The 13,983-nt window shown below is 46.4% G+C and overlaps 1 protein-coding gene across 2 annotated transcripts in view; it reads left to right on the top strand.

The window, feature by feature from the left end:
* Positions 1 to 13,983, top strand: part of MDGA2 (MAM domain containing glycosylphosphatidylinositol anchor 2) — a 351,915-nt gene that overhangs the window by 150,258 nt on the left and 187,674 nt on the right. For both annotated transcript variants that reach the window (XM_054161626.1, XM_054161625.1), the window contains exon 3: positions 3,504 to 3,678. In XM_054161626.1, the coding sequence (XP_054017601.1) occupies positions 3,504 to 3,678 (175 nt within the window). The remainder of the gene's footprint in view (positions 1 to 3,503; positions 3,679 to 13,983) is intronic.

The following is a 13,983-nucleotide window of genomic DNA, read 5'->3' as shown; positions in this document are numbered from 1 at the left end:
GTGATGGTGACTCCACCACCTCCCTAGGCAGTACATTCCAGTGGCCAATCACTCTCTCTATGAAGAACTTCTCCCTAACATCCAGCCTAAACCTCCCCTGGTGCAGCTTGAGACTGTGTTCTCTTGTTCTGGTGCTGGTTGCCTGGGAGAAGAGACCAACCTCCACCTGGCTATAACCTCCCTTCAGGTAGTTGTAGAGAGCAATAAGGTCTCCCCTGAGCCTCCTCTTCTCCAGGCTAAGCAACCCCAGCTCCCTCAGCCTCTCCTCATAGGGCTGTGCTCCAAACCCCTCCCCGGCTTTGTTGCCCTTCTCTGGACATGTTCCAGCAAGTCAACATCTTTCCTGACATTCCACCACCTTGCAGCTATGGACTACCCCATCACCATGTGTCCTGCCTTGTGACAAATCTGAAATGGATTCTGCTCCATAAGTTAATAGGAACTGAGCTTTGGTGTGGTAAAGCTGCAGAAATGCCTTTGCAGTATTGGTAGCAAAGAAATCAATGTGAAATCTGAAAGGAAAATTCTGGCAAGTGTAGAAGTTGGATTTGTTGCCACCTTTGGTCTTTTTGGAGTGAGTACTCTGTTCCTCCAAATCTGACAGATTCCCATTGCTACCTATTAAGCTGTCTTCTGTCTTCAGACAGAATTCAGACAGGTGCAATTCAAACCTGCTGGGTTTTTTAGTATCAATGTCACAGAGTCCTAGAATCCCTACATGGTGGGGGTTGGAAGAGACCTCTGTAGATCATCCAGTCTAAACCCCCATGCTAAAGCAGGATCTCTCACAGCACCTTGCCCAGCATCATGATGTCCAAGTAACTTTGGAATTTCTCCAGAGAAGGAGACTCCACTACCTCATTGGGCAGCCTGCTCCAGGGCTCCAGCACCCTGTCACCAAACAAGTTTCTCTTCCTGTTCAGATTGAACCTTCTGGGTTCCTGTTTGTGCCCATTACCCCTTGTCTTGTCACTGAGCACCACTGATAAGAGCCCATCCCATCCTGAAGACCTCCCCATAAGTGCTGATCAGATGCCCTGTAAGGCATCTCTTCTCCAGGCTAAAAAGCCCCAGGCTTCTGAGTCTTTCTTCCTCACAGAGATGCTCCAGGCTCCTCAGCATCTATTTAGCCTAGCCCTAGACTCTCCCCAGTAATTCCCTGTCTCTCTTGAACTGGGGAGCCCAGAACTGCATCCAGTGCTCCAGCTGTGCCCTCACTAGAGCAGAGCGTTTGAAATACATGTATCTGATAAAATCTTATTCTACAGCAGTCAGAAGCTGTGTTCCCAAATTATCCAGCAGCACATGGAGATGGATGATTTCAAAAGCCTTGGAGCCAAGAGTTTAGAATAGAAGAGCAGACAGCTTGAGGCTGGTAAATATAGCAGTGCCAATCGTGGCTCTCTCACATGCAGACCCAACGTTCTAGAGGTGCTGTTTGGCATCTTTGCTTCATCCCAGAGCAGCAGAACTGTGTGAGGGTTCTGCAGGTCACTTGGCAAGAGGGCAGAGCTGGTCAGACACATGAATTTAACGAGACAGAAAGAGATGGAAATGGTTTTGATGTATTGTTTGTTGAAATTCCAGCCTCTGAAGCCCACACCTGCTCTGGTTTCAAGGGGAGAAGAAGCTACTTAGGCTACAGCTGCTCATGAATTTTTCATTTTGGAGCCTTTTGTAGAAGATCCCTCCTGTCCAGGAGAAGTTTCTGATGAAAGGAAGGTTGACCTCTGCCAATCTTGTGCTCTTGTGCAAGTTACTGGGACCTGGACCCAGTTGTGAGTCAAGCCTGGGAATAGTGTAGCTCAAGTGTCTCTGCACTCTGGGAGAATAACCTCCAGCCAGCCAAGGCTGGATTTGTTCCAGGGGAAGTTTAGGTTGGAAACTGTGCACTGAGAGTAGTCAGGCATTGGAATAGGATGCCCAGGGAGGTGGTGGAGTCACCATCCCTGGAGATGTTCAAGAAATGCGAAGACAGGGTACTTTGGGACATGGTTTAATGACCATGGTGGTGTTGGATTGATGGTTGGACTTGATGATATTAGAAGACTTTTCCAACTGAAACAATTCTATGAAGGCTATCTTGGTGCCCTCCAGGAGTCACCCAGCTCATACATGGGACATTTCTTTGTGTATGGGACAAAGCTGGAAGCACATGCCTAGATCATGCTTGGCAGCTGGTTTAGTGGCAGGCATGGTAGCACTGGGTTAACAAGTTGGACTTAGTGGGTTTAATGGTTTCCTCCAACCAAAATTATTCTCTGATAGCTTAGTCAACTGAGTCCTGCAGGCAAGGAATTTTGTAATCAAGTATGGGTGTTAGCAATAGGGGTAGCCACCTTGGTGCAGCTGTTGGATGTAGTGGGTTGTTACTGGAATTTTTATGGGTCTGGAATTAGGAAGTTCCCTTTTAAAAGTCTTTGTTGCAGTTTTGAATAACTTGATCATTTGACTGGACTTTAATGCTGCTCAAAGATGATCCATCAGTTGTTTTGAAAATGTTTTCCAATGTGTCCTTGTCTTCCATGAGCATTATTTTAGCACAAGAAAGACAGGGACCTGTAAGAATGAGTCTACAGAAGGCCACAAAAATGGTCCAAGGGCTGGAAGTCCCCTGCTGTGAGGACAGCCTGAGAGAGCTGGGGTTGTTCAGCCTGGAGAAGGCTCCAAAGAGACCTTCTGGTCGCCTTGCAGGACTTAAAGAAAGATGGGGATAGACTTCATAGCTGGGCCTGTTGTGACAGGACAAGGGGTGGTGGTTTGAACTAAAAGAGAGATATTCAGACTAGAGTGAAGGAAGACATTTTTGATGCACTGTCCCAGGTTACTCAGAGAGGCAGTAGATGCCCCATCCCTGAAACCATTCCAGGTCAGGTTGTTTGGGGCTTGTTTCATATGTCCCTGCTGACTGCAGTTGGATTGGACTAGATGACCTTTAAGGGTCACTTCCAACCTAAGCCATCTGATCATTCTATGATGCAATGAAACCTCTCCATGTTCAGTGCACCTGCTTACTCTGGTGAGGTCTTCATGTTGCTGTTCAGACAGGAGTTTTTGGCAGCCATTCCACCTGTGTGTCACTGTCGGTGCTCTGATTTGTTCTTCATGTTTCTGCTAGTGACATTTCATTTTTTGTGGAGTGTTTCCATCAAAAGTAATCAATTAAATATAAGAGAAGGTGGAGTCACCATCCCTGGTAGTGTTCTAGAGAGGTGTGGATGTGGCACTTTGGGACATGGTTTAATTAAAGGCCGTTTTGGTGTTGGGTTGATGGTTGGACTCGATGATCTCAGAGGTCTTTTCCAACCAAAACAATTCTTTGGCTATGATTCTAAGTGCAAGATTTGCTCTTCTGGAGGAAGAGTTTGATTATAAATGTGATGTAATAAGTTTTCTGGAGAAGTTCTGGCCACCACAGATGTTTTCCTCAGTTTTCTGAAGACGTCTGCACTCTCCTCCTTTCTAGTGACTTAAAGTAACAGTCTTTTTTGGTCCTTGCTCAGATCAGGTGGACCAAAACAGCAGGAAGTGCCTCTGACAGATTTCAAGATTCCAGTGTCTTCAATGAAACCTTGAGGATATCCAACATCCAGCGGCACCAGGGAGGACGCTACTACTGCAAGGCTGAGAACGGTTTGGGTTCACCAGCCATCAAGTCGATACGAGTGGACGTGTACTGTGAGTAAACCTCTTGAGAAGCTCTTACTATGCCTTTTATTAGCTCCTTAGCAATATTTGGTGTTACAACAATTGGCCAGCTCTTTGTGAACTCTTATTTTAACCAGAATTTTAGGGCAGAATCCGTAGCTGTCGGGACTGTTTGCGGTCAGAAGCCCTGTGGCTACTTGTGGTGAAGTCTGGGGCATATGGAAATGTCTATAAGTAATTTAAAGTCACAAGGTTTTGGTAAGGAAGATAGATGCTCTGCTGAGTTTTGGGCCCCTCACTCCAAGAAGGACATTGAGATGCTGGAGTGTGTCCAGAGAAGGACAACAAAACTGGGGAAGTATCTAGACAACAGATCTGGTGAGGAGCAACTGAGGCAAGTGGGCTTGTTCAGCCTGGAGAAAAGGAGGCTGAGAGGAGACCTTCTGGTTCTCTACAGCTTATTGAAAGGAGGTTGGAACCAGGTGAGGGTTGGTCTGTCCTCCCATGGAACAAGTGACAAGACAAAAGGAAATGCCCCCAAGTTGCACTGGGGGAGGTTTACTTTGGACATGAGGAACAATTTCTCCCCAAAAGGGTTGTCAAGGCCTGGACCAAGCTACCCAGGGCAGTGGTGGAGTCCCCATCACTGGTGAGATTGAAAAGCTGTGTAGATATGGTGCTGTGGGACATGATTTAGTGGTGACCTGGCAGTGCTGGGTTAACAGTTCCATTCAATGATCTTGAAGGTTTCTTCTTCTTAGAGGACACAGTCTCACGCTGTGCCAGGCGAAGTTTAGGCTCGAGGTGAGGAGAAAGTTTTTCACAGAGAGAGTTGTTAGCCATTGGAATGTGCTGCCCAGGGAGGTGGTGGAGTCACCATCCCTGGAGGTGTTGAAGAGGGGATTGGACGTGGCACTTGGTGCCATGGTTTGGTCATGAAGTCTGTGGTGACAGGTTGGACTTGATGATCTTTGAGGTCTCTTCCAACCTTGGTGATTCTGTGATTCTGTGACTGTGGCAGTAAGCTCTCAAGTTCTCCATGCACACAGAGCTGCTGAAAGCATTTTGTAGGCCAGTCCTATGTAGATGTTCAATAAGAACACCAAGAACAAACAAATGTCTCTTATTTTGGATGCTCTTGAAGCAGTTTCCTCTTACCCAGCTTCTGTGTATTAGACTCTTTTTAATTCTTTTTTTTTATTTATTTGTTTTTAATTTTCTTGGTTATGGAACTGATGCTGCTGGGATCTCAGAACTGGGATGCAAATGATGTCCTCTACCCTCTACCTGGGCTTGTGTAAAGCCTTTGATACTGTTCTGCATGACATCCTGGTCACCAAGGTAGAATAAATATACACTTGAAGGAAGACTACTCACTGGATGAGGAATTATCTGGATGGTAGCACTGAGAGTTGTGGTCAATGGCTCAGTTTACAAACAGAGACCAGTCTTACCAGCAGGATGAGGGAGGTGATTTTCCTCTTCTACTCAGCTCTGGTGAGACCGCAACTTGGGTATTGTATCCAGTTCTGCCACCCCCAACACAAGAAACTGTTGGAGAAGGTCCAGAGGAGGCCATGAAGATGACCAGAAGGCTGGACCACCTCCCCTGTGGGGGCAGACTGTGGGAGTTAGGACTGTTCAGCCTGGAGAAGACTCCAAGGAGACCTTAGAGCAGCCTTCTAGTACCCGAAGGGGACTACAAGAAACATGAGGAGGGACTTTTTACAAGGGCTTGTGGTGGTATGATGAGGGGCAACGGCTTTGAGCTGGAAAAGGGGACATTTAGACAGGAAGTTAGGAAGAAATTTTTTACCATGAGTGTGGTGAGACACTGGAAGAGGTTGCCCAGGCAGACTGTGGATGCCTTCTCCTTGGAGATGTTCAAGGCCAGGCTAGATGAGGTTTTGGGCAACATGTTCCAGTGGAAGGTGTCCCTGCTCATGGCAGGGGAGTGGAACTAGATGATGTTTATAGTCCCTTCCAACCCAAACAATTCTATGAATCTATGATCTGACCAGGAAGGGTTGAGGAAGATTGGTTTTAAGTGCTGATATTGATTGAGTTTCATCCATTTTCCTTCTGGAATTCTATCCTTGTATCCTATTTTGGTTTGCTATTAATATGTGTTCTTGGATTTGCTGCCTGAGATTTATTATGGGTTTAATTTGGGTTCTTTCATCTTTTGCTCCTTCTTATACTCAAATACAGCTGATGTCCTTCTGGGAAACAACAAACTTCAGGTTCCAGTTGTGATTAAATCCTAGGTGTTTACTCTTCATCTGCAGGCTGGATATTTCACTGGGTATTTTCATCTGTTAATGAACAAATATTTGCAGGCAGAGAGTAGTGTTGTGGTACACCTAGGTGCCAGCAAATATTGGATCTAGCTGTGAGAAAGGCTGGGTTGGGGGGAAAGCCTTTACCCAACAATTTAGGTAATTGTCAAAACCAACATGGGGACACCAGATGTAGTCCCTTTTGAAAGCTAACCTTTAACATCAGAGCAAGAAAGAAATGGTTTTAATTCTTCATTAATTGAATTGAAAATCACACATATCTCTAAAGAAACAAGGAAAATATTTATAATTCTTAAAAATGATATGGGGAAATATTAAGGCTTAGGCCTCGGTTGGCCACCAGAGGAGTGCTAGAATCTCCATGAACCCCTCTACCTGCCCAAAGGGAAGACAAAGGGAAGAAGGGAGAGAGATTGTGGGGGTGGGAATGTAACTCAGCCAGCTGGGATGAAAGGAACAATCCCATGGAATAGAGACACTGAGATGCAAAGCAAGTGCCAACCCAAGCCCTGACGGCAATGGTGGCACTGCTGATGCTGAGGGCAGGCACTGGACAAGTCCCAGACTGGCCGCAGGAGAATATGGGACCCAAGTTCAGAAGCTGAAGTCTGGAACTGGATTTATTAACACAGGGGTCAGGGTTGGAAGGCTGAAAAGACAGAGCCCTCCTGGGACAGCAGCCAGGAAAGGAGAGGCTTGACTCTGGGGATCCCTCAGCTTGCTCCTGAAGATGCCATCCATGGTTTCCAATTACTTGTTGGGTGGTTGAGGGTCACCTGCCCTGTCCACTCCTCCCCACAGGTGCCAGCTCTGCTTTCCTGCCCCTCAAGGTGGGGCACAAGGAGTGGCAGTACCCTTGGTGTACAGAGGAGGAAGTCTCAGGCAGAGCCTATGTGCATCCCAGCCCTTGGCAGGAACTCTCCACAACAGATTCTCTTTGCTAGAAGCAGCCCCTGGCTATGTAAACCTGCCCTGACCTTCAGAAAGTGTCTCAGTGAGCAGAGACTGAGCTGAGAACTCACAGCACTGACCACAATCAGTTGTCTTTTAGCTCAGACCAGGATGACAAAATCCACTTGCCAGCATCTTGAATTGCAAAGATAAAGAGAGAAAATGATATTAAAGCTGTGGTCCACGTTAGCTTTGGATCCAGAGCACTTCCAAAGAGATGATTTAAGTCTTCAACCTCTAATTTAACATTTGAAGAGGCCCTGTATGCATATAGCTGGAAAATGAATGGTTGAACAAAATCCACAGAAACCCTTTGTTTCCTCATTCATCTCCATTATTGACTTGCTGGCTGCTTGGGCATTTTAATATCAACATTTGGATGGGAAATCTCACTCTCCAGTAATTTTCTGGGTTTCATTTTCCAGTTAGCTCTGGCATTCAGCAGCTCTTGGAGCCACATTTGCAGCCACTGCAATAATTAATTATACAGATAAAAGTGGCAAACGAGCCAGAGTGTTGGGCTGTGGGAGAGGAGAGGAGGTGGATACATTATCTTTATGGACCTTCTGCAGTCTGGAAAGTGCTTTTAGTCTTCTTTTTGCAGGAAGGCTCCATCAGAATGTGCCAGATGCTTTGCATGGATCTACATGTGTTAGGTGGGAGTAGATGACCTGAAAGGGTCCCTTCCAACACAAAACTGGTTAGGCCACACCTGGAGTCCTGTGTCCAGTTCTGGGCCCCTCAGTTTAGGAAGGATGTTGACTTGCTGGAACATGTCCAGAGAAGGGCAACAATGTTGGTGAGGGGCTTGGAACACAAGCCCTGTGAGGAGAGGCTGAGGGAGCTGGGGTTGCTTATCCTGGAGAAGAGGAGGCTCAGAGGAGACCTTGTTGCTCTCTGCAACTACCTGAAGGGAGGTTGCAGACAGGTGGGGGTTGGTCTCTTCTCCCAGGCAACCAGCAAGAGGACACAGTCTCAAGCTGTGCCAGGGGAAGTTTAGGCTGGAGGTGAGAAGAAAGTTCTTCACTGAGAGAGTCGTTCACCATTGGAACGTGCTGCCCAGGGAGGTGGTGGAGTCACCATCCCTGGATGTGTTCAATAGGGGATTGGACGTGGCACTTGGTGCCATGGTTTAGTCATGAGGTCTGTGGTGACAGGTTAGACTTGATGATCTTTGAGGTCTCTTCCAACCGTGGTGATTCTGTGATTCTGTGATCCAAACAGTTCCAGGATTCTGTGAAATCTCAAAATACTAGGGGTCCAGAGGAGGCCACAAAGATTATGAGAGGTCTGGAGAATCTCTCCTACGAGGACAGGCTGAGGGAATTGGGGTTGTTCAGCCTGGAGAAGAGAAGGCTCTGGAAAGACCTTAGATTGTCCTTCTCCAGGAAAGCTGGAGAAGGACTTTTCTCAAGTGCATTTGATGATAGGACAAGGGATGATGTTTTGAAACTAGGGCAGGGTAGATTTAGATTGGCTGTTAGGAAGAAGTTCTTTACTATGAGTGTGGTGACACACTGGAACAGGTTGCCCATGGGTGCCTCATCCCTGGGAGTGTTTAACACCAGGCTGGGTGAGGCTTTGAGCAGCCTGATGTAATAGGAAGTGTCCCTGCCCATGGCAGAGGGGGTCGGAACTAGATGATCATTAAGGTCCCTCCCAACACAAGCCATTTTAGGATTATCAATCTCATGATCTCAGATGACTTTGTCTAAATCTTATGACCAGTTCATCCTTGGTATTCAAAAGATGCTTGTTGTATCCTCTGCAAAGAAGATCTAACTAAAGCTCTTGTGTGGCTGCACAGTGTTCACAGAAACCTGCCTGTAGTAGGTTTAACTCCTTAGCTGTGCTCCTTACCCATGAACATAGTTGTGCATTGCCTGGGGTTTTGTTTGACTTCTTGGAGCAGAAAACAATGCTGTGTGCTGAAGCAGCTTATAATTGAGACTATGAGCCAAACAGTTTTAAGAAAGAAGTAAATCAGAATTACAGGGTACATGAAAACCACAGAACTAGGGGCTGGAAGGGACCAGTTTGTGCTCATTACTACTTCTTGTGTTGCTGGGCACCACTGATAAGAGTCTGGCTCCTCATGCCCTACAAAGGTCTTTTGGCTCTTTCTGAGCATTGAGAAGATCTCCTCTCAGGCTGCTCTTCTCCAGGCTCAAAAGCCCCAAATAACTGAACTTTAGAAATGGTGTTGGGGGGTAAAAGGTGGATCAGTGTTGCAAAAGTCCTTGTTTCATCTACAGAGACTCTTGGATAGAGCAAGGAGACCATTCCTGCTCCTGGGCAGGCAAAGAACTTCCTTCAAACACATCACAACTCTTCTTCCTTTTCATTCTAGAGCACAAGTCTTGTGAGGAGCAATTGAGGAAAAAGTTGTTGTTCAGTCTGGATGAAAAGGAGGCTAAGGGGAGACCTTCTGCCTGTCGACAACAATCTGAAAGGAGGTTAGATCCAGGTGCAAGTTGGTCTCTTCTCCCAAGGATTAAACAGTCAGACAAGAGGAAAAGTCCTCAAGTTGCGTAAGGGGAGGTTTAGGCTGGAGATGATGAAAAATTTCTTCCCTGAAGGAGTTGTCAAGGTCCATTGCAGGCTGCCAAGGGCAGCAGTGGATTCCCCATCCCTGGAGGGGTTTCACAGCTGTGAACCAGGAACCAGGAATGGGTTGGTCTCTTCTCCCAGGCAACCAGCACCAGAACAAGAGCACACAGTCTCAAGCTGCACCAGGGTAGGTTTAGACTCGAGGTGAGGAGAAAGTTTTTCACAGAGAGAGTTGTTAGCCATTGGAATGTGCTGCCCAGGGAGGTGGTGGAGTCACCATCCCTGGAGGTGTTCAAGAGGGGATTGGACATGGCACTTGGTGCCATGGTTTAGTCATGAGGTCTGTGGTGACAGGTTGGACTTGATGATCTTTGAGGTCTCTTCCAACCTTAGTGATACTGTGTGATACTGTGGATACTTGGTGCTGAGGAACATGGTTTAGTGGTGATCTTGCAGTGTTGTATTTATGGTTGGATTTGATGATCTTATAGTTCTCTTTCAACTGAAGTGATTCTATGATTATTTTCTAATTTATTTTATAAAGATCTCCTTTTTGCTTTCTGGAGGGATACAACTATGATAAAGAGTAAGGTAACTGGTAAGAATCTCTTCTGTAGAAGAAAACTTTCTGTTCTTACTTCATGTCTCAAGAACACAGGTTTTTTTTCCTCTCACACCTTTGGTTGAAGATCCTCTTCTCTTACATCTAATTAAGACCAACACACTGGGTCCCCATGGCAGTATATTCTCTGGAGGGAGGTTTCCAGTCTTGCTGAGCCACCAGGAGAAGAAACTGCCTCTTATCCATCCAAGCTGAATTCATCCTAGACTTGAACTCTTTTTCTTCTTTCTCTGGAAGTATCTCTTTAAAGTACATCTCATCTTTCCTCTTTGAAGAAAAAGCTTTTGTACTTGACTCCTAGGAAGATTTCTGTTTGACCTACGGAGGACACTTTCTCATTTTATAAGGCAGGAAACTTCTGGTAGAAATGAAGGTTTTTTTCTTTAAAGAAGCAGAGCTCCTACAAGAAATCTTTTCTACTTCTTCCTGAAGGAGAACATACAAGATTTGGTAATACACACAAAAAAAAAAGTAAAAACTGCTTCAACAGTTCCCCCCTTTCCCCCCCTTTCCCTCCCCCCCCCCCGCCTTGCATCATGAATTGCTTCATTGCTTCGTTTGAGACCACATGTGGAGTACTGGGTCCAGTTCTGGGCTCCTCAGTTCAAGAGAGACAGGGAACTATTGGAGAGAGTCCAGTGGAGGGTACAAAAATGCTGAGGGGCCTGGAGCATCTCTGTGAGGAAGAAAGGCTGAGAGCTCTGGGGCTGTTAAGCCTGGAGAAGAGCAGCCTGAGAAGGGTTCTTAAGGCTCAGCAAGAACTAAAGGGCAGGGGTCAAGAGGATGAAGCCAGGATCTTGTCAGTGGTGCCCAGGGACAGGACAAGGGGCAACAGGCACAAACTGAAACCCAGGAGGTTCCATCTGAAGATGAGGAAAAACTTGTTTGCTATGAGGATGCTGGAGCCCTGGAGCAGTCTGCCCAGAGAGGCTGTGGAATTTATTTCCCTGGAGAGATTCTGAACACAGCTGGATATTGTGGTCCTGGGCAAGCTTCTGTGGGGGACCCCTGCTTGAGCAGTGGTGTTGGACTAGAAGGTCGCCTCTCAGGGTTCTCTTCTCCAGGCTCAACAGCCCCAGGACTTTCAACTTTTCCTCCTCACAGAGTTCCTTCAGGCTTCTCAGCATCATCTTACCCCTACCCTAGACTCTCTCCAATAGTGCCCTCCTCCTCTTGAACTGGAGAACCCAGAATTGGGTACAGTACTCCAGATATTGCCTCACTGGGGCAAAGTAGAGGGGGAGGAGAACCTCCCTCAACCTTCTGGTCACACTCTTCTCCATGCACCCCTCGAGTGCGTGAAGAAGCCTTTTCTGCAACAAGAGCACAGTGCTGACTCACGGTGACCTTCTTATCCACCAGCATTTGCAGAACTCATTAAAACAAAATTTTAAGCAGGTTACATTGATAAAGTAAATTAAACTCATGGGTCTTTTTGGAAATGGGACCTGCAGATGTGCCCACAGAACTAGTAATGTGGGCTTGCTTGTGTAAAGCAATACATCTGATGATGAAGTTGAAGTGTTGGGATCAGTAAAGGGAATTAGCTGGAATTGCCAGCTTCTCCTCACATGTCCTTCACAGCTTCCTCCAGTTCACCACAGCCCTAAGAAGCTGGATTTAAACTTGCTGGGATGAGGAGGGAGGTGATGCTTTCTCTGAGAGTGCTATTTTTAGCTGGATGAGATAATTGTCTGCTCTTCTTGAATGATAAGAAGGTTGCTCTTCCATTGCTTCCTCTTACGCTGCTAGTGTATGGCCAAGTCATTCTGATACTGGGAAGGAATGAGAGTGGGAAGTTTATATGGAAAAATAGTCAAGACTGGGCTCTTTCATTCTACTTTTACTAAATCCACTTTTACTAAATCTACTTTTACTAAGACAGGGAGGATTTATAGGAAGGGGCTATTGGGTATGGACATTCAACACCGATGGTAAAAGTGACTACTGAAGATAGTGCTTTCTGTTGAATCTTGAAGTACCTCCTTAGGTTATTGATGTGTTTCAATCTTCCAGCATCCCATGTGTTCCAGTTCCCATCAAAAAGCATTAAATTGCATGGTGGAGGTTGGAAGGGACCTCTGGAGATCATCTAATCCAACACCACTGCTAAAGCAGAGTCACCCACAGCAGTTTGCTCAGCATTGCCATATCCAGGTGGCTTTGGAATCTCTCCAGAGAAGGAGACTCCACAACCTCTCTGGGCAGCCCTCACAGCAAACAAGTTTCTCCTCCTGTTCAGATGAAACCTTCTGGGTTCTAGTTTGTGCCTGTTGCCCCTTATTCTCTCACTGGGCACCACTGAGAATAGACTGACCACGCATTCCCACACATTTCTAGTGCATAGTTTCTGCTTCTTCATAGAATGGTAGAAGGCATTGGGTTGGAAGAGACCTTTAAAGGGTATCTAGGTTCTATCATATGACATCATCTTGAGGTGAGGAGGAAGTTCTTCACAGAGAGAGTTGTTAGCCATTGGAATGGGCTGCTCAGGGAGGTGGTGGAGTCACTATCCCTGGAGGTGTTCAAGAGGAGATTGGACGTGGCACTTGGTGCCATGGTCTAGTCATGAGGTCTGTGGTGACAGGTTGGACTTGATGGTCTTTGAGGTCTCTTCCAACCTGGGTGATTCTGTGATCATAATTCTGGGTCCTGTTGGTTCTCTGACCACAATTAAGATGCAATTCAGGGATTGCAAATGTACTTCAGCATCTTCATTATTGCTGCTGCTGCCTGTTTGACACGTGCTTGCCTGGTGCTTTCTGCGCCAAATTGTGTTCTTACAGCAGTGACATTTTTAATTCCCATCTCTGGCATCTTCCAAAATTCAGTGATACATTATTTGATCTTCTGGTAGATTTGGTTTTTCTATTTTTTAAAATATTTTTGGCCTTCTGTTCATTAGAAGGCCAGTGACATGCTGAAATCTTTGTTCACATAGATAGAATAGGATAGAATAGAATAAACCAGGTTGGAAGAGACCTGTGAGATCATCGCGTGTAACCTATTATCCAACACCACCTAATCAACTAAACCATGGCACCAAGCACCCCATCCAGTCTCCTCCTGAACACTTCCAATGATGGCGACTCCACCACCTCCCTGGGCAGCCCATTCCAATGGGCAATCACTCTCTCTGTGTAGAATTTCTTCCTAACCTCCAGCCTAAACCTCCCATGATTCAGCTTGAGACTGTGTCCTCTTGTTCTGGTGCTGGTTGACTGGGAGAAGAGACCAACTTCCACCTGTCTACAACCTCCCTTCAGGTAGTTGTAGAGAGCAGTAAGGTCTCCCCTGAGCCTCCTCTTCTCCAGGCTAAGCAACCCCAGCTCCCTCAGCCTCTCCTCATAAGGCTTATGCTCCAAACCCCTCCCCAACTTTGTTGCCCTTCTCTGGACATGTTCCAGCAAGTCAGCATCTTTCCTAAACTGACGGGCCCAGAACTGGACTCAGGACTCAAGGTGTGGCCTAACCAGTGCAGTGTACAGGGGCAGAATGACCTCCCTGCTCCTGCTGGCCACACTGTTCCTGATGCAGGCCAGGATGTCATTGGTCCTCTTGGCTGCCTGGGCACACTGCAGGCTGATGTTCAGCCTACCATCAACCAGTACCCCCAGGTCGCTCAGAGAGGTCCCTCTCTGCCTGGCCGCTCTCCAGCAACTCTGACTCTGACATGGTTGCATGGCTGCATGGAAGAACAGAAATGATGCAAATTAAAACACACACCTTAAAAAGAAAAAAAAAAAAGGAGAGAGAGAAAAATTAATATCAAGTAGAAGCATTGGCATGGAAGGAAAGGAAATAAATTCATCTTTCATCATTATCTTTTTCTTTGCACGATACAATAAGACACTTTGAAATGAGATATTATGCAGATGGAGAAAGCATCTAAAAACTTTGCAGTGCTGATGA

The sequence above is a fragment of the Dryobates pubescens genome, chromosome 5 (assembly GCF_014839835.1).
Source record: "Dryobates pubescens isolate bDryPub1 chromosome 5, bDryPub1.pri, whole genome shotgun sequence".
NCBI classification, from domain to species: Eukaryota; Metazoa; Chordata; class Aves; order Piciformes; family Picidae; genus Dryobates; species Dryobates pubescens.
Note: the sequence above shows the minus strand (reverse complement) of the source record. Positions and strands in the feature narration are given on the sequence as shown.